The sequence below is a fragment of the Trametes versicolor genome (genome assembly GCF_000271585.1).
Source record: "Trametes versicolor FP-101664 SS1 unplaced genomic scaffold TRAVEscaffold_14, whole genome shotgun sequence".
NCBI classification, from domain to species: domain Eukaryota; kingdom Fungi; phylum Basidiomycota; class Agaricomycetes; order Polyporales; family Polyporaceae; genus Trametes; species Trametes versicolor.
This window is the reverse complement of record NW_007360334.1, coordinates 730,993-752,071: the sequence shown is the minus strand read 5'-3', so window position 1 is coordinate 752,071 and position 21,079 is coordinate 730,993. Positions and strand designations below refer to the sequence as shown.

The following is a 21,079-nucleotide window of genomic DNA, read 5'->3' as shown; positions in this document are numbered from 1 at the left end:
ACATCCACCACGTCCACCACAATGATATATTCCCATCTTATCTCACCATCTTATCTCGGGAAAAAAGGCAGTACATTTCTCATGTTTCTCCTTCGTGAACCTTGGTACTCACCATGAGGACCGCCACCGTCGTGGAAGAAACTTCAATGTGGATCGTTGTGCGACACAACCCTCCAAACTCCGGCGGTGGAGACACGCTATTACTCATTGTGTTAGACCAGTGCTCGTACAGTCTACCGCCCGCCTGCGGTTCTCGGGCGGCTCCGTGTCTATAAAATGCCCATCTTTTGTTCCCCGAGCTTGGCCCAACTCTCTCTCAAACACTGAACCGGTGAGTCTCCCGACGACGGCTGGGACAACACTACGCTAACAGAGCTCGTAGAGGTCGACTCATAGTTGTGCTACAAAGCTTCAGAACACGATGCCTCCCACAGATGTGAGATTATCGTGCTTTACCGCGGTCTATGTCTTAAAAATATGCAGATAGGCCAAGCTGTCTCAGCCTCGCCACGATTGGTGACCAGCGACTCGCCCCGACTCCTGCCGGCGCCCCCTGTTGGACCGTCGTTCGAAGCCACCCTGTCACCATCACTCCCCCCCGCTCCCCCGCTCTCAAAGTCTTCATCGCATAACCCGTCCCATTCCAAGGGACATACGAAATCTGTCCAACCTATCCGTGCGCGTGAGGAGTCTGCTCCTCAGTCTTCCCCAGGGCCTCCCAGATCTTCCGAACCGGACATTGCTCCCGTCGTAGGCATCTCTGTCGCATCGGCTTCTATGGCCCACCAAAACAGTCCCTTCAAATCCGGTACGATACCGACGCTTACCGATCCTGACCGAACCCTACACGCCGCGAAGTTGCAACGGTCCTCGCTGGAAGCAGTACCCGGCGCGGTGTTGGGCATGTGTGCCAAGCAACTCCCAAAGACCTCAGAGTTTACGCATGTGAGGTATTCTGCGGTGACGTGTGGTCCGGATGATTTCAAGGACAATTTCACGCTGCGGCAGGTCGAACTCCGGCCCGCTCGCGTCACGGAGTTATTCATCGTGATTACGATGTTCAACGAGGACGTGAAGCTATTCTGCCAGACCATGCGTAGCGTAATGGAGAACATTGCATATCTGTGTGAACGCGAAGGGGACAAGATGTGGGGACCAGGGAGTTGGCAGAAAGTAGTTGTATGCATTGTGTCTGACGGACGACAGGAAATCGATCCGCGCACGCTATGTGCTCTCACCGCGATGGGAGTATATCTGGATATAGTCAGTCAGTTTCTGCACTCTCACGCGCATACCAAGGCTTACTAGTCTTACAGGAAAAGGACAGCCGCCCCAGCGAAGAGCCTGTGACTGCACACATTTACGAGTACACGACGCAAGGTAAGGGGGGGCCATCTCCGCTACTAGGCTGTGATATGCAGTTGAATTCCTCGCACAGTTTCTGTGACGGAGACAATGAAAATTCAAGGCGCGAAATACGGAATTGAACCAGTGCAGGTCATCTTCTGCCTGAAGGAGAACAACGAGAAAAAGATCAACTCGCACCGGTGGTTTTTTAACGCGTTCGGGCGGATCCTCCAGCCAAACGTCTGTGTTCTCTTGGACGTCGGCACGATGCCCGGATCCAGGTCGATCTACCATTTGTGGAAGGCGTTTGACACCAACCGTCAGGTCGGTGGAGCTTGCGGCGAAATTATTGCGCTGAAAGGCAAGTACATGCGGAACCTGATCAATCCCCTTGGTAAGACACCGTTGTCGACGTACTGCAGGTACGACGGAACATTAACTCCTTTTTTTGACAGTAGCTGCGCAGAACTTTGAGTACAAGATGTCGAACATTCTTGACAAACCTCTGTGAGTAGACTCGGGATGATAATGACCTCACAGTGGGCTAACTTCCTGTTCTTGCAGAGAGTCGATCTTCGGCTACATCACCGTTCTGCCTGGCGCTTTCAGCGCATACCGCTACACGGCAGTGCAGAACGACCCGGATGGTGAAGGCCCACTGCAGAAGTACTTCCTTGGTGAAGAGAAAGTAAGGTACATTTTTCTACTTCACGAGATTGCTTGCTGACTATGTGCTACTAGTACGGAGCTAGTGGCGCGGAGGCTAAGAGGAGCATGTTCCGCGCGAACATGTACCTAGCAGAGGATCGAGTAAGTTACAAGGACAGTTCTTGCGTAAGACACACTTCCCGACGCAAGCGTGGTAGATTTTGTGCTGGGAAATAGTCTCGAGGCGGGATGAAAAGTGGCTCCTCCACTACGTCCAGTCCGCATATGCTGTCACGGATGTCCCAAAAGAGGTACGTGTATACTACACAGCTGCACATACACAACGGTAGACTGGGTGCTGACGTCTGGTCAGGTTCCTGAATTAATCAGTCAGCGGCGTCGGTGGTCGAACGGCTCGTTCTTTGGAGCTCTTCACAGCATAATTCGTTTCTACTACATCTATCGCTCAAAGCACTCCTGGCTACGCAAATTCTGGTTCCACATCGAGCTAGTGTATCAATGCTTCAACCTCGTGTTCTCCTGGTTCGCTCTCGTAAGTGATGACATTACTTATTCTTGATACGACCAACGTGTTCAGGAACTTGACGCAGGGAATCTACTACATCTCGTTCAGCATCCTCAGCGAGTCTTTGGAGGACCCGTCGTTCAACCTTGGACGGAGCGTTCACCGTCTCAACGTCATCTTCAATTACTTGTATCTCGGCTTACTCATTGTCTGCATTGTCCTCGCTCTGGGCAATCGGCCGCAGGGGGCAAGGTGGGGTTATACAATGGCCCTCATCGGCTTCGGGGTCATCACGGTGTATATGACGGTGCGTTCTCCTCTATTGCTTGATCAAGCCAAGGTGGGCTAAAATGTGTATGCGATGCGTACAGGCTGCGGCGATATATATCACGATCAACGAGATCACTCATGCGGTCAAGAACGATCGGCCTTTCAGGCTTAGCACCCTCTTCGCGAACTCAATCTTCAGGAATATCGCCATACCTCTGTTGGCGACTCTTGGGCTGTACTGTCTTGCTTCGCTCATATGCGTCCGTATCTGCTGTGCCTTGTTCGCTTGTATTTGATACTGACACACAGGTTGCAGCTCGAGCCGTGGCACATGGCCACATCCTTGATACAATATCTGCTCATCGCCCCTTCATATGTCTCCGTGCTCAGTGTCTACGCAGTACGTCTGTCCCCGTCCAGCGGCAGAAGGTCATGCTAATGACCTCAATCGACAGTTTGCCAACGTTCAGTGCGGCCCTTAAAACCTTTGCCCTGTCCGCCCGGCTGACATTATAATCAACCAATCAGTGACGTGTCATGGGGAACAAAGGCCCGCGATGAAAAGAGTACACCCAAAACTATTCCCCCCACACACGAGACGAAGGCGACGAGTTCAACGAGGAAGAAGAAGGACAAAACAGTCCACCGCACCGCCTCCGAGGTCGCCGCCGCCGCCAAGGATTTGGAGTATGACGCCGCGGTCAAGGGACTAAAAGGCCGGGACGAAGCGCACCTGGACTCAGACGCACAAAAGAACGACCGTCCTAGAAAATTTAGATCACAGTGAGGATCCTCCGCTACGGCTCCTTCCACACGCTGACGCTCTCCACACAGGGTACGATTTAAGTCTATTTACGGATGCCGTGTCATGTTACTAAGATGCGGGAGTTCGTTAGGTCCTGCTATCGTGGATGCTCACAAATGTGAGTAAATTTTGACCCACGATTTGGGTACGTTGATTGACCTCCCGTCATCGCGGTTTCGCAGGCACTGTTAGCGGCTATCACCATGTGTGTCGTTTGCGTGAAGAGAGGCCTGGTCACGAATGGCTGAACTTCAGATTTCAGCTCCGCGACAGGAAAGGCGGCTGACAAGGGCGTGCACAACACCGTCGACGGATTTTTGGGCTTCATCCTTTACTCTCTCGCCGGGTTTGCGCGTAAGTCGTACTATTCATCGTCTGAAATACGTACCAGCTGACAGGACCGTGCCGTCGCAGTGTTTCGCTTTGTCGGCTTGCTGGTGTACATGCTCGTACGTATACTGCCTAGGAAATAGAGGAGCCTACGTTTCTTTGTGATCTGCGTCTTGGAAGTGGGCTTCGGGATTTCTCTCGCCGACGTGATTAGTCACGAACTCGATGTACAATAGCACCATAGATGTTTCTGCTATACACGCTCAACTACTACTAAAGTGCCGCTGGATGTCGCCCTAGGGTCCCAAGTCAACAAAATAAATAGAGCCAACGCTTCGATTTGCGGGCAGACTCCCGTCTACAGAAACGCCATTCCAGCCTCGTACAAGCACCCGCGGTAGCTGCCACAACCGCACCGACTGGACAACTATCATCCTAGATCGACTCGATGATGCAGTCAATCACCGCACACCTTCGTTCCTCCATGACGACCTTAATCGCCTCTTCGAATGCACCCCGTAGCTCGTCTGCACGCGCGACCTGCCGTGCCCATGCGCCACCAGCAGCCGCGGCGACTCCCGCATAGTCCGCGTTATGTTCCTCTCCGAACCCGACGGTCAGCTTCTCGCCCGAGACCGCGCTTCCAAGTCCCGTGGGATGCATAGCTCGCATCGAATACTTCGGGCTCTGTAAAAACGAGTGAGAAGCAGGTTGTTGCCAGGAGGGAGAACAATACGTACAAACCACCCGCGATTGTTCAGGATGACCATGAGGAACGGCTATACGGGCGGTCATTAGAATATGAGTTCTTACTAGCGGCGAAGGCTGTGCGCTCACTGTATCATACCGTCTCGCCACCCAAAAGGTCGCCGCAGGCGCCCCGAAGAGATAGTTGCCGTCGCCAGTAAGAGACACCACAAGCTCGACGCCCGTGCCCGCGACCTTCGCGCCAATCGACGCCCCCACGCTCGCCCCCAACACCCACCCGAGGCTCGTCCCGCCAGACATGAACATGCTCCCGGGCGTGTCCGCCCCAATATGGTTCCAGATCAGCCCCGACGCGCTCGCCGCCTCGTTCAGCCACAGCACCTTCTTCCCGGCGCTCGGCGTCCCCGCAGACACAGCCGTGCGCAGCGCGGAGAGCAGGAACGGCACGCTGGGCTTGACTCTATCGGGCGCCAGGAGTGTCTCTGCGTGCGACAGCTGCGCGCGCCATGTCGCACGGGATGCATCGAGGAGCTGCTTGCGCGCCTGTAGCTTGGCACTGAAGGCGTGCGCGTCAGAGGCGCGGACGGCCTCTATCAGCTGGAGGAGGGCGGTTGCGGCATCGGCTGTGCAGAGCATCTCGGCGTCGACGTGCGACCAGCCGAAGGTGCGTTTGAGCGGGTCCGTGTCGATGACGAAGACGCGCGCGCCCTCGCGCGGCGCGTTGTCGTTCACGTCGACCCACGGCACGTCGACGTCGAGCAGGATGACGACATCCGCGTCGGGCAGGTAGGGCAGCTTCCCGCCGAAGAAGTAGCCGAGATGGTAGGGGTGGCTTGACGGGAGCGCGAGCGAGGACGGAGCGCAGGAGATGACACCGGCCGCGAGGGCGTTGGAGAGCTCGGCGAGGAGGGGCACTGCGGCGGGGTTCCGGCCTGCATTCGCGGTGACGATGAGCGGATAGTCTGCCTGGGTGAGCGCGGCAACGATAGTCTCGACCGCTGAATGCATCGTCAATACCCATCGGATTGAGTGAAAATAACTAATACTTACCGTACGGTGTGAGCGCCGGAGGTGCAACCGATGGCCACTTCTGCAGCGGGACGATCGCGTTCATGGTCGCCTCATCAACATCCTCGTCTGTAACCTCGCGCCGCGCCCAGAGGTATACTGGCCCTTTGGGCTGGCTCGTGGCGCTTCCCGAGGCTCGTCAGTTTGAGAGTCGCACGAAGTGCAGTATACATACATTTGTAGAGCTCGCATGATCACCTTCGATGCGTTCTTCCCGCTATGAATCTGGCCCACATAGCGCATATACTGCCGTACGATAGCAGGTTGATCTGGGACATCTAGACAGAGATAGACCAGGTATAGACGATGCATTTGAGATAGTACGGAGCCTACCTTGGATCCACATTATGAATTCGTTCTTGGTGCCCCGCAGTTCGCCATTGGCACTGAATGGCGAAGATCCCGCGAATATTAAGACAGGAGCCTGGCCCCTATCGACGTTGTGAACGGCGCCCGCCAGTGCCTGATAGGACCCGTAAATGCCGACGAATTTCATGGAGATCTAGGGAGACACACGCCTGTGTTCCGACATCGACGTGGACGATCACCACCGCGGGATTGCCAGTGACCTGCGCATATCCGTGCGCGGCAGTGAGCGCGACATACTCGCTCGGGCAGGTCACGATCTCGACGACCGTCTTCCCGAGCTCGGTACGTTGCCGGTGCAGATCCTCCAGGAACGCGGAATGGTCGCTACCCCAGTTCACGAAGGCGTGGGTGATTCCCGCATCTGTGAGGGTCTTGAAAAAGACGGAGGCAGTAGTGTACATCTCAGCACCTAGGTGAGTCCGGGCAGAGCGTAACAAGAAGATGTGCAGATACGGAAGGCCTTGGGAGAGGGTTGAATATTCTCGGAATAGCGTCAGATGACTGGTACGGCGCGTTTGGCGGACCGTTTGCGTGGACGTGGGAGAACGAGTAGACGCATGATGTCGCTGGAGGCAGAAGCCGGAAAGTGTATAGCCGTAGAAATGGGCCGCAGGGCATTAGATGTCCTGACTTAGTTCGCCCAAGGTTCCTATGGCAGGGTGTGGGATGAAGAACCATGAGGCGAAGTTTCCCAGAGCAAGCGGTGATCCCTCAAATAAGTGCAACAGGAACTCGTAACGGCTTCACAGATGCACAGGCATACTGCGTTTGCCATCAGTATCGTCGTATCGCTGTATCCCTGAAGTGCATTTTACGTACCTCACGGTGTGGGCCAGCCTGGGTGCGCTGAAGCGGGTGTGCAGAACGGTAGCGCGCTATCACAATAATCATCTCGAAAATATGCACCCTGAAGAAACGGGTTTCTGAAGCAAGCCATGAACAAAAGGATGGGTCTTTTGTTGTAAAGAGCGGAGGAGATGGCGGGAGAACGAGAGAAGGTTGCCGCCAAAAAGTCGCCAAAGCCCTTCGCGCGGGCGTTGCCGAACAAGCCTTGACCTCGACGTCCACGACCGCCACACCCTGTATAAATTCCGTGCTGTACCTCCCCCATCCTCTGTATCGATACGACCCCACGACTAGACCACGATGGACGCCAGACTACGCAGAGTAAATAAGGAGATTGCAGGTGCGCCGCCATCCACCGAGATCGAGAGCCACTTTCGCTCACATCGACCCGCGCGGGTGTGGCTAGACTGCAAGAACGACAAGTCATCCAAGATCACCATCGACCTCGTAGATGACAGCCCGTTCCACCTCATCGGCGGGTTTGACGGCCCAGAAGACACGCCGTACGAGGGCGGCCGCTTCCAAGTCGTACGCACACCCCAGCCACCGGTGCCTCCACCCCGTGTACTCACCTGATCGCCACCCGCCCGCAGGACATCGCGATCCCTGACAACTACCCCTTCCAGCCGGTGAAGATGAAGTTCATCACGAAAGTGTACCACCCGAACGTGTCCTCGGCGTCGGGCGCCATCTGCCTCGACATCCTCAAGGACGCGTGGTCGCCGGTGCTCACGCTGAAGAGCACGCTCATCTCCCTCCAGTCCCTCCTATGCTCGCCCGAGCCCCGTGATCCCCAGGACGCCGAGGTCGCGAAGCACTACATGACCAGCAAGAGCAGCTTCGAGGACACTGCGCGCTATTGGACATCCGTGTACGCCGGCGGCCCCGGGGGTGGCAAGAACGTCGCGGGGAAGGTCGGCAAGGCCGCGGAGCGGGACGAGATCGCGATGGCGGGGCTGGACAGGGCGCACGTCGCGCAGTTCGAGGCGCTTGGCTTTGAGCGGGCGAAGGTGGTGCGTGTTCGCTGCTTCCCTGCCCGTGTAGGCTTCAGTGACTGATGTGTGGCGCGTCTCGCTGTGTGTCGGACAGATTGATGTGCTGAGGCGACTGAACTACCGCGGCGCGAATGTGGCAAATATCAATGACGACCGAATCGTCGAGGAACTCTTGAAATAGCAACTGTACTCCTAGTGTGCGTGTGATCACGCTGCCACATTCATACCCACTTGTTTTCTCTGCAAGTTTTTGTCCAGACGATTCGTCATCACGCCCGCGTGCTGCAGGTAGGATGTTGTAATCTCGACTGACATCATATAGTTTGGAAAGCATGCGGGCATTTGCGTCACTCAGCACATGTCTGCATGCTTTCCGTCTCTACAGGCCTCGCCATTCAACCTGTCTAGAATGACCTGATCAGCATGCCGGCCAGCACGATGTAAACGAATATCTCAATTTGTTTGACTCCACGTCTTCGCGTACGGAACCACGAACGTAGCGGTTCGTACCTCTGAAATGGCTCACCCGTCAGACTTACAGCTTTACAGGCTGAGCTATCCAATGCACATCGGGCTGCATGCTCTCCTAAATACCAGAATGCGGCACTACGGCGATCGCAAGCCCATTTTGAGCCGATATGTGAGAATGTCGTGAAATCCAGATTCCAGACAGAAAGCAGGCCGTGTGGTCGTACGATGGTCAATTGAAAGGCGTGCTTATAAGGCTGCGCTTACCATCAGGAAGAACCACACGTAGCCTTTCTGTAGTTTTTTTCAATCTAAATAGGCTGAGCCACGACAACTGAGCGCAGGAACTTGAAGCAAGAAACGTCGGCACAGGTCGCGCGTCTATCCACGTGGTTCATTTTTAATCTACGCTCCCGCTTCGTTCCTAACAACCATGAGTGCGGACAAGATGGGTGGGTTCTCCCTAACATGGATTTCGAAAACGCTCACATACTAGTTGATCTGGCCAGATATAAGGCGAATCGCAGCAGAAGAGACTGTGCCTCTCCGCCACGCCATTCTCTGGCCAGATCACCCCGTCTCGCACGTTCTCTTGCAAGAAGACGCGTCCGGACTGCACTACGGCGCGTTCCTTCCTGGATCACCTGTCGCAGTCGCGGTTATTTCCGTCTTCATCGACCCTCTACCGGCGGCATCGGGTGCCTCTACGTCGACGCAACCTGCCGCACGCTTCCGCAAATTCGCGTGCGCGCCCGAGCACCAGGGCAAGGGCATCGGGACGCGCCTGCTCACGCAAGTTTTTGAAGTCGCAGCAGGCGAGATGGGATGCGGCGTCGTGTGGTGCGACGCCCGCACGAGCGCGGCGGGGTGGTACGAGCGCAGAGGCATGCGGAGGTTTGGAGAGGTGTTCTACAAGGGCGACATCGAGTACACTCGGATGATGCGGGCACTATAGGATATGAAAAGCTACTCCCAGCGACATTCAGACTCGTGGCCTGCGACCATTTCTCTGAAGAGAGACCGGCTCTTCAGATATCCAGACCCTGTGCAGGGCCTCCAGACGACTCTCGGGGTACTCAACTCATAATGGGCCCCCACTTGTGCTTTGATGCCCATATCAGGAACGCTTCATACTACATTGGTTTGCAGCGGATCTTGCTATATCGTAGCCAAAGTTTAACTTTGCCACAACCACTCATCCTTCGTATCATCCAGATATCCCGACTCCCGACTCCGACCCGTCCCCCGATATCTCAACAACTACGCAGTGATGAAGATCCGCATGTTCTCGGGAGGGCCATCTGTCTCCGAATCCAGGTCCGAGAACTGTCGGCGGCGAGACGCCGATGGTTCCACGGGGCATGTGCCACGACTTTGCTGTCGCGCGCGCCCGCGCTCTCCCGGCGCACATCCGGCTTCCCTTTGCACCCCCTTGGCCAGAAGTTGCACTTGCGCTTTGACACGTGTTGTCCAAGCGCGGACTTCGTGAGTGCATATATCTCCTCGCGCGAGCCACACGCACTCTTCCCTGCTCCTTCTTCCACGTTGACTGACAACCTCGATATTCACATCCGTTTCGCTTTAGGAAAATTTAACTTATGGCGCGCCTCTGTGCTGCCGGCCTCATCGCGTCGCTTGTCCATGTGGCTACCGCGCAGACCACACTGCAGGGCAACGACTGCACCGCCGCAGGTGTATACACGCTGTGCCAGAACCTCTGGGGAGCCAGTAAGCTGCCGTTTATTCCCTGATGCGCTTGTCTAGTGTGTACGGTTGTTGACCAAGGATGTAACTATAGACACCGGTGTAGGCTCACAAACGACGACACTCATTTCCACCAATGGCGACTCCGCGTCGTGGTCAACGACTTACCAGTGGTCGCAAAGTCCGGACAATGTCAAGAGCTGTGCGGGAGCCACGTCCCTGTCTGCATATCTCGATCATTGACTGAGAATGTTACAGATCCTAACTTGTACCACAACACCGCGAAGGGCATGCAGGTGGCTAACTCAGCCACACTAGAAGTGACGAGAAATTGACTGGCAGGAACGTTATCAGCTCCAGGACATCGTGACTGCGCCCACAAACTGGCAGTGGTTCTACAAGTCCGCAGATTCCGATCTCCGCGCGGACGTTTCGTACGTGCAACAATCACATACATCTTTACGCTGTATCGAACCACACGTCACAGATACGACCTTTGGACAGGTGTGCCCCAAGCAGGCGACCCAGCGTCCGCGGCGTCCTCTTATGAGATGTGAGCACCGCAGCCCTTTCGTGACCCACTACCGCCCTCAAACTAACGTGCCTTGCGCAGCATGATCTGGCTCTCCCAGCGTGGAGGGTGCGTACCCACGAAAACATCACTACGTCCTTGATACTGATTTCCTTACCTGTCGGCGGGTTTAGCGTCGGCGGGATCGGCAACGTCGTCGCACAGAACCTTCGCGTCGGTGGACACACCTGGACGCTCAAGCACGGCCCGAACTCGAACTGGGACGTGTTCTCGTTCATCACTGCGGAGGGCGACATCACCGACTTCCGCGCGGACCTCGCCGACTTCTTCCGTGCGTCCGCCTCCACGGCCACTATTTGACTGAGTACGCGTCTAACTACGCCGTGCGCTTCCGCAGAGTATCTTGTTGACCAGCAAGGTGTCGCGAAGACGCAGGTAGGTTTCGTTTCTTATTATAGACAAGTTGGAGGGAGAAATGAGCTTAACGACGCGCGTCCACAGTTCGTGCAGGCGATCCAGGTCGGCACAGAGCCGTTCACAGGTGCCGCGGAGCTCGTGACTACGAACTTTAGCGTCGACATATCCACCACCGCCGACCAGACGAGCAGCACATCACCGACCCCGACACCCTCGCCGACGCCCTCGCAGGTTTCCGTATCCGGGACGCTGGCGACGTCCTTGGCGTCGAGCAAGGCCGGAACATCGTCAGCAGTGCCTTATTCGAACACCACCACTACTGTATCGTCATCAAGCATCAGCTTGGCCCCAGACCCCCAGTCCACATTCGCGCCCATACAGGTCGGGGTCCGCAAGGCCAGCGGGCCGCAGTGCGTCTTGCAACCTCCAGGCCAAACGCTGCGCAAGCGGCGGGAGAAACGGAGCTGGTTTAGGTTTTTCGTTTAGCGGGCGGGGACTGGATCCTCCGCTCGGCGTTCGTGTTGTACCGCTTATTCAAGTTACTTATTTGTTGTAGACATATCACGTACGAGTGGCGCCTTGCTGGGCGAGGCACTGATACGCGTGGAGGTTCCAAAAAAGGGACTGGGATTACTTCAAGTTCAAGAGGATCCGGAGACGTACAGGGACAGGTTATAGAGGTCATGCGCCAATTACACTAGCTAAGAGACAGCGGCAGAATAAAGTGCACGGTCCATTCAAGACGCAGAGAAGGGCGAATTAGAGTCCGGGAATCGGGCGCGCGGGCGGTGCTCAGTAGTGGTTGAGCGCAACGTTGAAGTTGTTCGTGAAGAGGCTCGCGCTGCCCGTGAACGGCTCCGTGCCGGCCTGGATCGCCTGGACGTACTGCCACTGGGACACACCGTAGTTCCATTGAAGGTAGTCTGTTCATGGGGCGCGTGTCAGCGTTGCGCCATCATGAAAAAGCGAGATATGGAGGCGTACCGAAGAACTGCTTGAGGTCGGCGTTGAAGTCCGTGATGTCGCCGTCGGCGCTCACGAAGGAGAGCACCTCCCAGTTCGCATTCGGGCCTTGCCACAGGTTCCAGTTGTGGCCCGCAATGCTGACGCTCCACTGGACCTGCTGTCCAATCGGCTGGACGCTGTTCCGGAAAATATAAATGAGCGGCGTGCTTTGAAAACCCGAAGCAAACGGAGCCAGACGTACCCGCCCTGGCCGGAGAGCCAGATCATGATCTCGTAGGAGGAATCGGAAGAAGCGGGGTTGCCGGATGCGGCCCAGCCCGTCCAAATGTCATATCTGCAGGCGGGGAGGATTCCTTTCAGCGATTTTGCGACTCAAGTGTGCCGAGACTACGTACGAGACGTCTGCGCGGACCGAAGACTCGTTCTCGTACCACCACTGCCAGGCCGTCGGGGCAGACTGCAGGCTCGCGAGCTAGAAAGAAGACGCATGTTCAATGAGCGTCCGACATTGTACACACTATGCACCCGGCGGCCTCACCTGGACGCCCTTGGCGGTGTTGCTCTCGACGTTGGCGTAGCTCTTCACGTTGTTCCAGCCGTTCTGCCAGTCCCACACCGTGCGCCACGAGACGCTGTTCCCGCTCGTGCTCAGCAGCGTCGTGGTCTGGTAGCCGGAGCCGGCACCTGTTATGCGTCAGTTTATGTCCATCGACAAAGGGTGAGCTGAAGGAACTTACTCTCGCCCCAGAGGTTCTGGCAGAGCGTGTACGAGCCTGCGGGGGTGCAGTCGTACTGGCCCGAGAGTGTCGTTTGCGCGAACGCAGACGCGGCGACAGCGACGAAGGAGAAGAGCGTGGAGAAGCGCATGTTGGCTCGGGAAAGTGAAGTCGGGTGGTGGTTTCGAGCGGTGTGTGCGAGCTGGAGAGCTGGAGAGTACAGTGGGTCTGGTTTTTATTTCGTGTACTCAGCCCAGCTTTTATAGCGTTCGTCGTCGGTTTTTTCGAATGACTGTTTCAGACTTTTTCAGGCGGTACAGCGGTGGGCGCATGCCGGAGAAACATGTGCCCATGTGGATATGACGAACAAACCGTTTGAGAAGATCGGATTTCCCTTTGAAGCACCCCATCGTTCAGGTTGGTAGAGCCTGTGTGGTGCACTGTCACGACATCGGGACAGCCCTGATCCACGGGTCGCCCCTAGTCGGCAGCTGACGACGCGCTGTGGCAGCACAGCGAGGCGACGACCCTGCCGCCTGACGTTGTTGAGCACGGGGTGGAACAAGCTAACTCAGCCATGGCGGGGGCTGACAAGAAGCGAGCGTGCGGGGGTGGTCGGGCGACCCGACTTTGTGCCGAACCGTCTTCGGTTATGGTAGAAGGAACACCTATAAGCGATAGCGGTGAGTGTCTTCTCCGGGGAGTGATATAAGATTAAAGACTGACAGAAGTTGAATACTGGGCGTTGAGCATGCAGCAGCTCAATGGCTCGATTCGATGATCAGCGCATGAAGCAAGGAACGCGCACGCGGCCGCCGGGTCCAGGGGTGCGCGTCTACCAGGTGACGCCCGGTGCTGCCAGTGCCTGCTTTCGGAATCACTGCTGACTTGTTCAAGTTACTCCAATGCCTGGACATGCTCAAAGTTCAAACATAGATGAGTATATCACGACAGAGGTGTACTCGGATGACCTTCAAGTTGACGCTACATCGATCGAATTCATATCAACTTCAGTACTGATACACCCAAGTCTAGTTCTCGCTCGGCGCAGCACCAACCTCCGAGTCTGTCGCCCTATTCCCGGCCGGTCCGACGCGAACGTACAGGCTGGGCTTCCAGTAAGTATGGGCCATCTCGTGCTGGTTGCCGTACGCCATGTACGTTGTCCTGGTCGAGTTGACATGCCAAGGGACGGGCGCGCCGATCCAGTGCACCTGCATCCTAGGGCAGTCATCGTAGTACTCGTCATCCCAACGGGTGGGGTTCAATAGAACTCCGTCTTCCTCGCGAAGCAGATGCTCGACCAGCGATTCTTGCACTTCGTACTCATCCTCTAGACGGACGACGTGGTCGCACATCGCGTATCTGACGCCCTTGTAAGCGGTGGTGTCCTGGTAGACAATCTTGAGCGAGGCGTCCAACGATAGATCGCCCATGACCTTCAGGACGAGCGCGTCGGTCACCTTCAGGTGCGCGGCAACATCCTTCAGGGCTTTGCGCGCCTCCGTGCGGCCCTTCGGGGTGGTCGCCATGGGGTATTGGTGGCGAAGAAGAAACATGAGATTGCCGCCCTCAGGCAAAAACGTCGGGTCGTCCAACAGTGCCTGCACCTTCGATCTGAAGGTGTGCTCGTTCGTGGGCACGGGTTGCGCCGCAGGCAGAGGGGTTGTGTCCTCAGCGTAGTAGAGGTTGTAGGTGACGGTCACACGATGCCCGGACTGGACAGGCATGACCTCGTGCTCTACGTCGCTGTAGAATGCAACGTAGGCAATCGACGGTTGCACAGCCTGCGCGAGCAGCGCAGCGGAGTCGAACGTCCACTCCTGGACATTTCTTGCGTCGCGCTCGCGCAACTTGAGAGCGCCACCCTCGTGCGCCGTCGGGAAGACGACGACGAGCGAGCCAAACATGAGCTCACTACGCGGGGTGTCCACGTGCGGTTTGAAGAATGCTTCAGGTCCTGCAAGCAAATGCGTGTCAGCGTTATCGGTTCCGTCTTTTTATCTCGTTCGGTGGCAGGCTCACCGTACACGTTCAGCTTATACAGCTCTGCTCGGATGGACTTTGCCGAGCTGCGGCCCTCAACGAGCAGCTCGGCACGAATTACGTCAAGGAGGCCCACGGTTTCGGGGGTGAACCTCAGCATGAAGTCTGAGGCGTCGAGCTTTCCCGCCTTGCGGTAGGTCTCGTCGTACACATCTTCGCCGCCGAGGCCGAACGTCGCAGGATCGCACGTCTCTGCAAGATGCTGCAGCTCCTCGGGCGACGCGTTCGAAAAGTCGAGACGACTGGGACGAATCGATGAACGCCGTGATCCTCTGCAGGAGGGAGGTAGAAACGCACCGTGCCATGGCGTCTTTGCCATAGAACAGCGTGTAGTCGTCGACAGGTAGGTGGATGGTGCCTTGGCAGTACGGGGGCTTGCGGACGACGGCGAGACTAAGTTGCTTGAGGTGCTCCTTCAGCTCCTTCTTCAGCCGCTTTTGCAAAGCGAGCTCCTCCGGAGTGGGCTTAGTGGTAGGGGGAAAGTCGTCGCTGGTAAACATCAAGGGCGAGATTGCGGGTGGTGGACATTCGTATTCCTGAACCTACCTAATATATATGCGCCGAGGCCGCTCGCACTTCGCCCGTCCGATGACAGGCGCGGCCTCAGGTCTGATCTGTGATATGCCTGTCAGATCGCGCCGTGCGTGGGTTGACGTACGTTCTGCCACGCTTTCTGGTACCCGGCCGCCTGCGTTCCCCTGAAAACGTAAAGCGGAGACCGTCATGAGTAGGATCCGCTTCTTTAGATCCGCTCTTGCTCGACAAAAAGGCAAATGTTGCTTGAACGAGCGACTATGGGAAAATGACTCGCCCTCGAGTGAACGGAGCTGATGCTCGGAGTTTAGTATCCCTGGCAGGCCTTCACGTTGGCAACTCACACCCCGCTCACGGGGCTACGGCGAGGACTGCCTTCCCGCAGGTCGTTTACATCCAAGATGTGTCAATGACCGTTGGCTGACTGCAAGAGCGTCAACAGCTCTCCGAGCCTTCTACATGCGTTTGAAGGAAGCCTATATTTTCACCATTAAACTTCGATTGCGCACCACTCGACCGGTTGCTCGAGTCAGAAGGGTATGCCATCAATCTTCTGTATGACTTCGCCAAGCTCATCACGGCCAACTGCGAGCCCATTAGCAGATATACGCGGATGCGCATGCTCCACATGAGGCACAGAAGGAACGTACCTCCTGTGCGACTACTGCGGTTCGATGGCGCCTGGTAGAAACACGCCTCGATCCTTGTTATCTTCGTACCACTGACGGTCGTGCGCCAGCAGAATCAGCACCTTCGGCTCGTCGAGCAGCGTGCGCACGCGCCGGATATGTTCCTCCGCCGCCTTCTTGTCCGAATGGATGCAGCGCACATGGCCGTCTGGCTGGAGCGCGACAGCGACCTCCCGCTCTCCCGTGATGATGCGCGCGTCGTGAGCACTGTCGCCCGCGAGGTAGATCCAGGACCCGGTCGCGTTCGTGCGCGCGAGGACGTTAATATGTCCGGCGAGGTGGTCCGGGGCGTCGATGATGTACACGCTGCCGTCGCCGAAGTAGTCGTATGCGCGCGGGAAAGGCCCGATGGCCTGCGTGAACTCCGCGTTGAGGAACCGGGCGCGCTCTAGCGGGACGGCGGTCTGGAGGCAGGGGGAGTCGGGATCGGACGGATAGGCATGTGTGATAAGATCCTCCGCTTCGCCGCCTAGGATGAATGTTGCATTCGGGAAGGACGAGGTGTCGCCGACGCTGCATGATTTTCGTCGTCAGTCATGGAAGTATCTGGTGTAGAAACACGCACTGGTCCCAATGTAAGTGACTGATTATCACAGTATTGACGTTCGCTGGCTCGATGCCTCCTTTACGTAGGCTCTCGTCGACACTCTGCAATGCGAGGACCTCCCGGCCCGCGTTCAGTTGCTGAACAGCAGGCGGGTGTGTTTGCCACTTCTTTCTGATGCCGAGGTCGAAGAGTAGATGATCTCCCGACGCTGAGTGACGGAGAGAAAACGATAGAGATGGGGACATTACGGATTTGTTGGGACCCGAACCCGCCACAAAGAGGCGCATGCGGAGCTCGAGAAACCCCGATTCCAAAGCGGAGACTCTCATGTATGGCTGCTCCTGCCTTGCTTCAGGGAGCGATGGAGTCAGGCGAGACGACATGCTGCGAGGTGCGCACTGTGAGCGTTGGGTGACATCGTCTCCGAGCTGAGTCTATAAGAGGTGGGAGATATGGCTATATTTTCGAATGCGACCAGGTCACGCACCGTTAGTTTGACTTCAGAAGGTGCGTACTTAAGGTGCAGTGGTTGGTCATGCATACCCATAGAAGCTACGGGATGGGAACACGATCTATATTTTCCTGTCGCTATCAAGGGTCGGGAGAAGTCAAGGACACTGTTCAGTATATATGAGAATTTCTTCATTGAACGCTCACCTATCTGGGTCCGATGCAATTGCATCGACCTGGAACGAACTCGATGTTAGAGCCATGCCTGCGCGCATGTCTGAACGTCCTGATTCTAAGTCCTGGAGTCTTTCCACAAAGCTTATGCTGCTTCGGTAGCCGGTGCGTCTGTATAGACCCGTAGGGTATGTTTTAGACGAGGTTTTCGGACAAAAACTAGTTTTGTGGTTTGTCTGTGGTCGTCGTGGTGAGCGTCGAGGACGTCGCGCCCAAGCGCCCGCGAGATTCAGGCCCGGTCCGTCCGTGACTACTATGTGTCACCTCCACGTGCAACTTGTGACTTAGTTTCATCACGCACCGCTTCCGGGAGAGCAGTCACGCAGGGACGGCCTGCAGCTCTTCGTACCCGACCACCATCTCCATCCATCTCCGAATACCGCAAAATGGCAGATCCGACCAAGGCAGAGACTGAGCAGGTTTTTAAAACGCTAAAGGCGCAGAAGGGAAACAAGGTGCGTCGCGGTTCTACACCCGACGCGCCGCGTTAATCAACGGATCCTTCGCAGATGTGCTTTGACTGTCAGGCTCGCAATCCGACATGGTCTAGCGTTACGTTCGGTGTATACATCTGTCTAGAGTGCTCCAGCGTCCACCGTAACATGGGCGTGCACATCAGTTTCGTCCGGTGAGCCTGACTTGCGCTAGGCATACGTGTCATGTTGCTAAATCCGCCGAAGTTCCACCAACCTGGACAGTTGGCAGCTCAACCAGTTGCGCACAATGAAAGTCGGCGGAAACGCCTCCGCGAATGAGTTCTTCAACAAGCATGGCGGTGCTGCACTGCTCAGCGACTCGGATACCAAGAAGAAATACTCTAGCCGTGTTGCGGAGCTGTACAAGGAGGAGCTTGCGCGCCGCGTGAAGGAGGACATTGCCAGGTGAGTTCTTATACTCAGCCTTTGAACGACCATACTAATGGATTTGTAGATATCCCGAGAAGATTGTTGTGGAAGGCGCCGCAGACATCTCTGCCGCTCCTACACCAAAAGCAGGCGGTGACGACGATGACTTCTTCTCATCATGGGATAAGCCTGCTGCACCCAAGCCTGCCCCTACGTCTTCGAAACCTGCTGCCCCTCCTGTGATCGGGCGCTCTGCTAGCGCCTCCAGTGCACCCACTGGTCCCCGTACAGTCAGCTCCGCGTCTCTGCGCTCCAACTCTTCCACTGCCGGTTCACGACCTGCGTCTAAACTTGGCGCCTCTCGCCTAAACTCGTCAGCGACCTCTGTTGCCGGCAGTGCCTCCGCTGGCGCGAAGAAATCCAAGCTAGGCGGCCTCGGGGCGAAGAAGGCAGCACCTGTAGACTTCGCTGAGGCGGAGAGAAAGGCAGCAGAGGAAGCTGAGCGTATCAAACAACTGGGATATGACCGCGAGCGCGAGAAGGCAGAAGAGGCAGAGCGCGTACGAGTGGCGGCAGAGTCAGCGAAGTCGGCCGCGGCAGTCAAGGCAAAGTCACCAGTGACGAAATCCACGCCATCCGTACCCGCCGTTTCCAAGCCTAATGGAAGTGCGCAAGACATGGAGCGATTGGGGATGGGCATGAAGCGGCTTGGCTTCGGTGCAGTGCCCGCCGCCGCGGCGGTTTCTTCCAGGTCAGCCCTGCTACGAACCCCCCGCATCTCCCGAGGTTGAAGCTAATCATACCGTCACGCTCATAGTGCGGCTGTCGCAGAGGACGCTCCGATGTTCGCACGCGAGAAATTCGGGAACCAGAAGGCGATCTCGTCGGACATGTACTTTGGGCGCAATTCTTACGACCCAAACGCCGTCGCAGAAGCACAGACGCGCCTGCAGTCGTTCCAGGGAGCTTCCTCCATATCCTCGAACCAATACTTCGGCAGAGAGGAAGAAGAGGAGATGGCCGGGATGGGCCACGGGAGCGACGGGGCCATGCTCGGAGACGGCACCCTGTCCAACTTGGAGTTCGCGGCGAAAGACGCCATCTCGCGCGTCCTGGCCAACCCCGACGTGCAGAATGCGGCCGAGAGCTTGCGTCAGGGCGCGATGAAGGTGGGTCAGATACTACTTTGAACATCACTCCATTAACCTACCGTTTTCGCCGCCACCTATAGCTCTCGGACTATCTCGCGCAGATGTCCGAGCGGTAGTCTACTGCCTATATACCACCCGTCGCACGTTCTCTTTCTGGGATGGGGCTCTAGAGTGGGCTTTTCCATACGTCATCATCGCTGGTCTTTTCGAGGGGCAGCTCCGGCAGTACACTGGGCCTTGTGCGTAACCTCGGTTTTCTCAATATTTATCAACTTGTGTTGGAGGACACCTCGTGTGCGGACCCTCGATGAGCAAGTGACGCGTTCTTGGCGGGGCAGGGCATGTCGTAAGTCGTCCTTCCCCATCATGCGATGCACGGCCGTGCTTGTATATGACCCAGGGCTCCGCTTCTAGCGACGCTTCTACCAGAACCGGAGACGGGTCGGCGCAAAGTCGGGTCGCCCGATCCTGCTGATCCCGCTCCCCCCCAGCCCCCGACGTCGCTGAGCTAGCTAGTTTTCCCCAACGTCAGGGAGTAGGTTCATCTCATCGCCATGCTGTCACAGCGCGTTGTCAGCTGCTAGCTGCGAGCATTGCGAAAATGATCGCTGCCCAGACGTCAGAACAATGCCCCACAGTAGGACTGTATGAAGAGTGGAGAGTTCTAACGGGAAATCCACCCTTCTCAATGGGTTTGTCGCCATCCTGACGCGGATGTACGTTTCTCCGACATGGATCCAAACTTGACGGTCTGAAGAGGCGTCGACCAGTGATTCTAAAAGCCCGGCGGTGGACGATATAAATGCTGGACGCGGGTGAACAGTACGCATCCCCAAGCCAACATGCACTTCTCCACGCTCTTCTCCGTCGTCGCCGTCGCTGCGTCTGCCTGCGCGCAGACCACCCTGAGTGGCCAGTTCACCTGCGCACCCGCAGGCGCGTACACGCTCTGCCAAAACCTCTGGGGCGAGAGTACGTACATTCTTTTCTTCTCGACCTCTCCGTAGACGGACACGAACTGATGCATCGCATGTACAGGCGCCGGCGTGGGCCAGCAGAACTCGACGCTGCTGAGCACGAATGGAAACAGCGTGTCGTGGCGGACGATCTGGGAATGGGCGAACGGCCCGAATAACGTCAAGAGCTACGCGAACGTCGAGCACAACACCGCCAAGGGCGTGCAGGTGAGCCCCGACACCTACTCGAAACCATGTGGATGCTGAGGACGGCTCTCGCTCGTAGCTCTCCAGTCTGAAGTCGGCGCCGACGGCCTGGCAGTGGGAGTATGAGTCGCAGTCGAGCGGGATCCGCGCGGACGTCTCGTACGACATCTGGACTGGGACTACCCCGACGGGCAACCCCGCGTCCGCCGCGTCCTCCTTCGAGATCATGATATGGCTCTCTGGCAAGGGCGGGTGCGTTCATATCCCTCTGTTTCTACACCTTGCACGGAGTTGGTGCTGACGGCAATGCGCCCGGGACAGCATCCAGCCCGTCGGCTCGCAGGTCCAGTCCGGCATCAGCCTCGCGGGCCACAACTGGACGCTCTGGAAGGGCCCGAACGCGAACTGGGAGGTGCTCTCGTTCGTGAGCCAGGACGGGGACATCACGAATTTCAATGCCGACCTCAAGAAGTTCTTCGGTGAGTCCGTTTCCGCACTGTGGCAAAGACGAGGCTGACGGACGGCGCCGGCAGACTTCATCCAGGAGAACTATGGCGTCGCCTCGTCGCAGTTCGTCCAGGCGATCCAGACCGGCACGGAGCCGTTCGTTGGCAGCGCGAGCCTGCTCATTAACAACTTCAACGTTGCGCTCAACCACTGAGCATCGCATGCACACCACGTACTACCTTCCGAGTCTGACGTTGG

The 21,079-nt window shown here is 56.8% G+C and overlaps 10 protein-coding genes across 10 annotated transcripts; 6 read left to right on the top strand and 4 right to left on the bottom strand.

The window, feature by feature from the left end:
- Window positions 1-777: 777 nt before the first annotated feature.
- TRAVEDRAFT_135912 (glycosyltransferase family 2 protein) lies at window positions 778-4,069 on the top strand (the record flags this gene model as incomplete). Its single annotated transcript, XM_008046697.1, has 14 exons — window positions 778-1,271; window positions 1,328-1,380; window positions 1,439-1,741; window positions 1,803-1,854; window positions 1,912-2,035; window positions 2,110-2,157; window positions 2,214-2,306; window positions 2,369-2,548; window positions 2,607-2,828; window positions 2,893-3,051; window positions 3,108-3,205; window positions 3,320-3,574; window positions 3,859-3,950; window positions 4,011-4,069. 14 exons carry the CDS (start codon window positions 778-780, stop codon window positions 4,067-4,069), a joined length of 2,232 nt encoding a protein of 743 aa, XP_008044888.1.
- A 292-nt stretch (window positions 4,070-4,361) lies between these two features.
- TRAVEDRAFT_40679 (thiamine diphosphate-binding protein) lies at window positions 4,362-6,472 on the bottom strand (the record flags this gene model as incomplete). Its single annotated transcript, XM_008046507.1, has 7 exons — window positions 4,362-4,613; window positions 4,667-4,705; window positions 4,764-5,632; window positions 5,685-5,827; window positions 5,878-5,980; window positions 6,036-6,165; window positions 6,221-6,472. 7 exons carry the CDS (start codon window positions 6,470-6,472, stop codon window positions 4,362-4,364), a joined length of 1,788 nt encoding a protein of 595 aa, XP_008044698.1.
- Window positions 6,473-7,154: 682 nt separating this feature from the next.
- On the top strand, window positions 7,155-8,153 carry TRAVEDRAFT_175464 (E2 ubiquitin-conjugating protein UBC1). The gene is made up of 4 exons (XM_008046696.1): window positions 7,155-7,257; window positions 7,324-7,445; window positions 7,511-7,930; window positions 8,007-8,153. The coding sequence occupies exons 1-4, from the start codon at window positions 7,218-7,220 to the stop codon at window positions 8,091-8,093; spliced, it is 669 nt and encodes a 222-aa protein (XP_008044887.1). The 5' UTR covers window positions 7,155-7,217; the 3' UTR covers window positions 8,094-8,153.
- Window positions 8,154-8,813: 660 nt separating this feature from the next.
- On the top strand, window positions 8,814-9,335 carry TRAVEDRAFT_40677 (GCN5-related N-acetyltransferase; the record flags this gene model as incomplete). Its single annotated transcript, XM_008046506.1, has 2 exons — window positions 8,814-8,832; window positions 8,890-9,335. 2 exons carry the CDS (start codon window positions 8,814-8,816, stop codon window positions 9,333-9,335), a joined length of 465 nt encoding a protein of 154 aa, XP_008044697.1.
- Window positions 9,336-9,978: 643 nt separating this feature from the next.
- Window positions 9,979-11,201, top strand: TRAVEDRAFT_184689 (uncharacterized protein; the record flags this gene model as incomplete). The annotated part of the gene is made up of 9 exons (XM_008046790.1): window positions 9,979-10,108; window positions 10,179-10,286; window positions 10,343-10,380; window positions 10,439-10,518; window positions 10,572-10,637; window positions 10,698-10,724; window positions 10,790-10,947; window positions 11,014-11,051; window positions 11,118-11,201. Coding segments are annotated over 9 exons (729 nt in total), but the record flags the coding sequence as incomplete, so codon positions are not given.
- A 624-nt stretch (window positions 11,202-11,825) lies between these two features.
- On the bottom strand, window positions 11,826-12,866 carry TRAVEDRAFT_135635 (uncharacterized protein; the record flags this gene model as incomplete). Its single annotated transcript, XM_008046789.1, has 6 exons — window positions 11,826-11,956; window positions 12,018-12,175; window positions 12,241-12,333; window positions 12,395-12,471; window positions 12,538-12,683; window positions 12,737-12,866. 6 exons carry the CDS (start codon window positions 12,864-12,866, stop codon window positions 11,826-11,828), a joined length of 735 nt encoding a protein of 244 aa, XP_008044980.1.
- A 1,222-nt stretch (window positions 12,867-14,088) lies between these two features.
- TRAVEDRAFT_96340 (uncharacterized protein) lies at window positions 14,089-15,150 on the bottom strand (the record flags this gene model as incomplete). The annotated part of the gene is made up of 3 exons (XM_008046695.1): window positions 14,089-14,675; window positions 14,741-15,003; window positions 15,059-15,150. Coding segments are annotated over 3 exons (942 nt in total), but the record flags the coding sequence as incomplete, so codon positions are not given.
- An 806-nt stretch (window positions 15,151-15,956) lies between these two features.
- TRAVEDRAFT_135713 (Metallo-hydrolase/oxidoreductase) lies at window positions 15,957-16,914 on the bottom strand (the record flags this gene model as incomplete). The annotated part of the gene is made up of 2 exons (XM_008046694.1): window positions 15,957-16,497; window positions 16,550-16,914. The coding sequence occupies 2 exons, from the start codon at window positions 16,912-16,914 to the stop codon at window positions 15,957-15,959; spliced, it is 906 nt and encodes a 301-aa protein (XP_008044885.1).
- Window positions 16,915-17,575: 661 nt separating this feature from the next.
- On the top strand, window positions 17,576-19,497 carry TRAVEDRAFT_156449 (ArfGap-domain-containing protein). The gene is made up of 6 exons (XM_008046693.1): window positions 17,576-17,670; window positions 17,725-17,843; window positions 17,896-18,096; window positions 18,146-18,811; window positions 18,878-19,229; window positions 19,292-19,497. Exons 1-6 carry the CDS (start codon window positions 17,602-17,604, stop codon window positions 19,325-19,327), a joined length of 1,443 nt encoding a protein of 480 aa, XP_008044884.1. The 5' UTR covers window positions 17,576-17,601; the 3' UTR covers window positions 19,328-19,497.
- Window positions 19,498-20,053: 556 nt separating this feature from the next.
- TRAVEDRAFT_136117 (endocellulase) lies at window positions 20,054-21,035 on the top strand (the record flags this gene model as incomplete). The annotated part of the gene is made up of 5 exons (XM_008046692.1): window positions 20,054-20,183; window positions 20,250-20,395; window positions 20,454-20,626; window positions 20,696-20,853; window positions 20,908-21,035. 5 exons carry the CDS (start codon window positions 20,054-20,056, stop codon window positions 21,033-21,035), a joined length of 735 nt encoding a protein of 244 aa, XP_008044883.1.
- Window positions 21,036-21,079: the final 44 nt, after the last annotated feature.

Coding starts and splice junctions, on each gene's coding strand:
- TRAVEDRAFT_175464 (XM_008046696.1), top strand. CDS start 7,218: ATGGACGCCAGACTACGCAGAGTAAATAAGGAGATTGCAG. Junction 7,446..7,510: donor AGGGCGGCCGCTTCCAAGTC/GTACGCACACCC, acceptor ACCCGCCCGCAG/GACATCGCGATCCCTGACAA. Junction 7,931..8,006: donor GCTTTGAGCGGGCGAAGGTG/GTGCGTGTTCGC, acceptor TGTGTCGGACAG/ATTGATGTGCTGAGGCGACT.
- TRAVEDRAFT_156449 (XM_008046693.1), top strand. CDS start 17,602: ATGGCAGATCCGACCAAGGCAGAGACTGAGCAGGTTTTTAAAACGCTA. Junction 17,844..17,895: donor GTGCACATCAGTTTCGTCCG/GTGAGCCTGACT, acceptor AATCCGCCGAAG/TTCCACCAACCTGGACAGTT. Junction 19,230..19,291: donor TGCGTCAGGGCGCGATGAAG/GTGGGTCAGATA, acceptor CGCCACCTATAG/CTCTCGGACTATCTCGCGCA.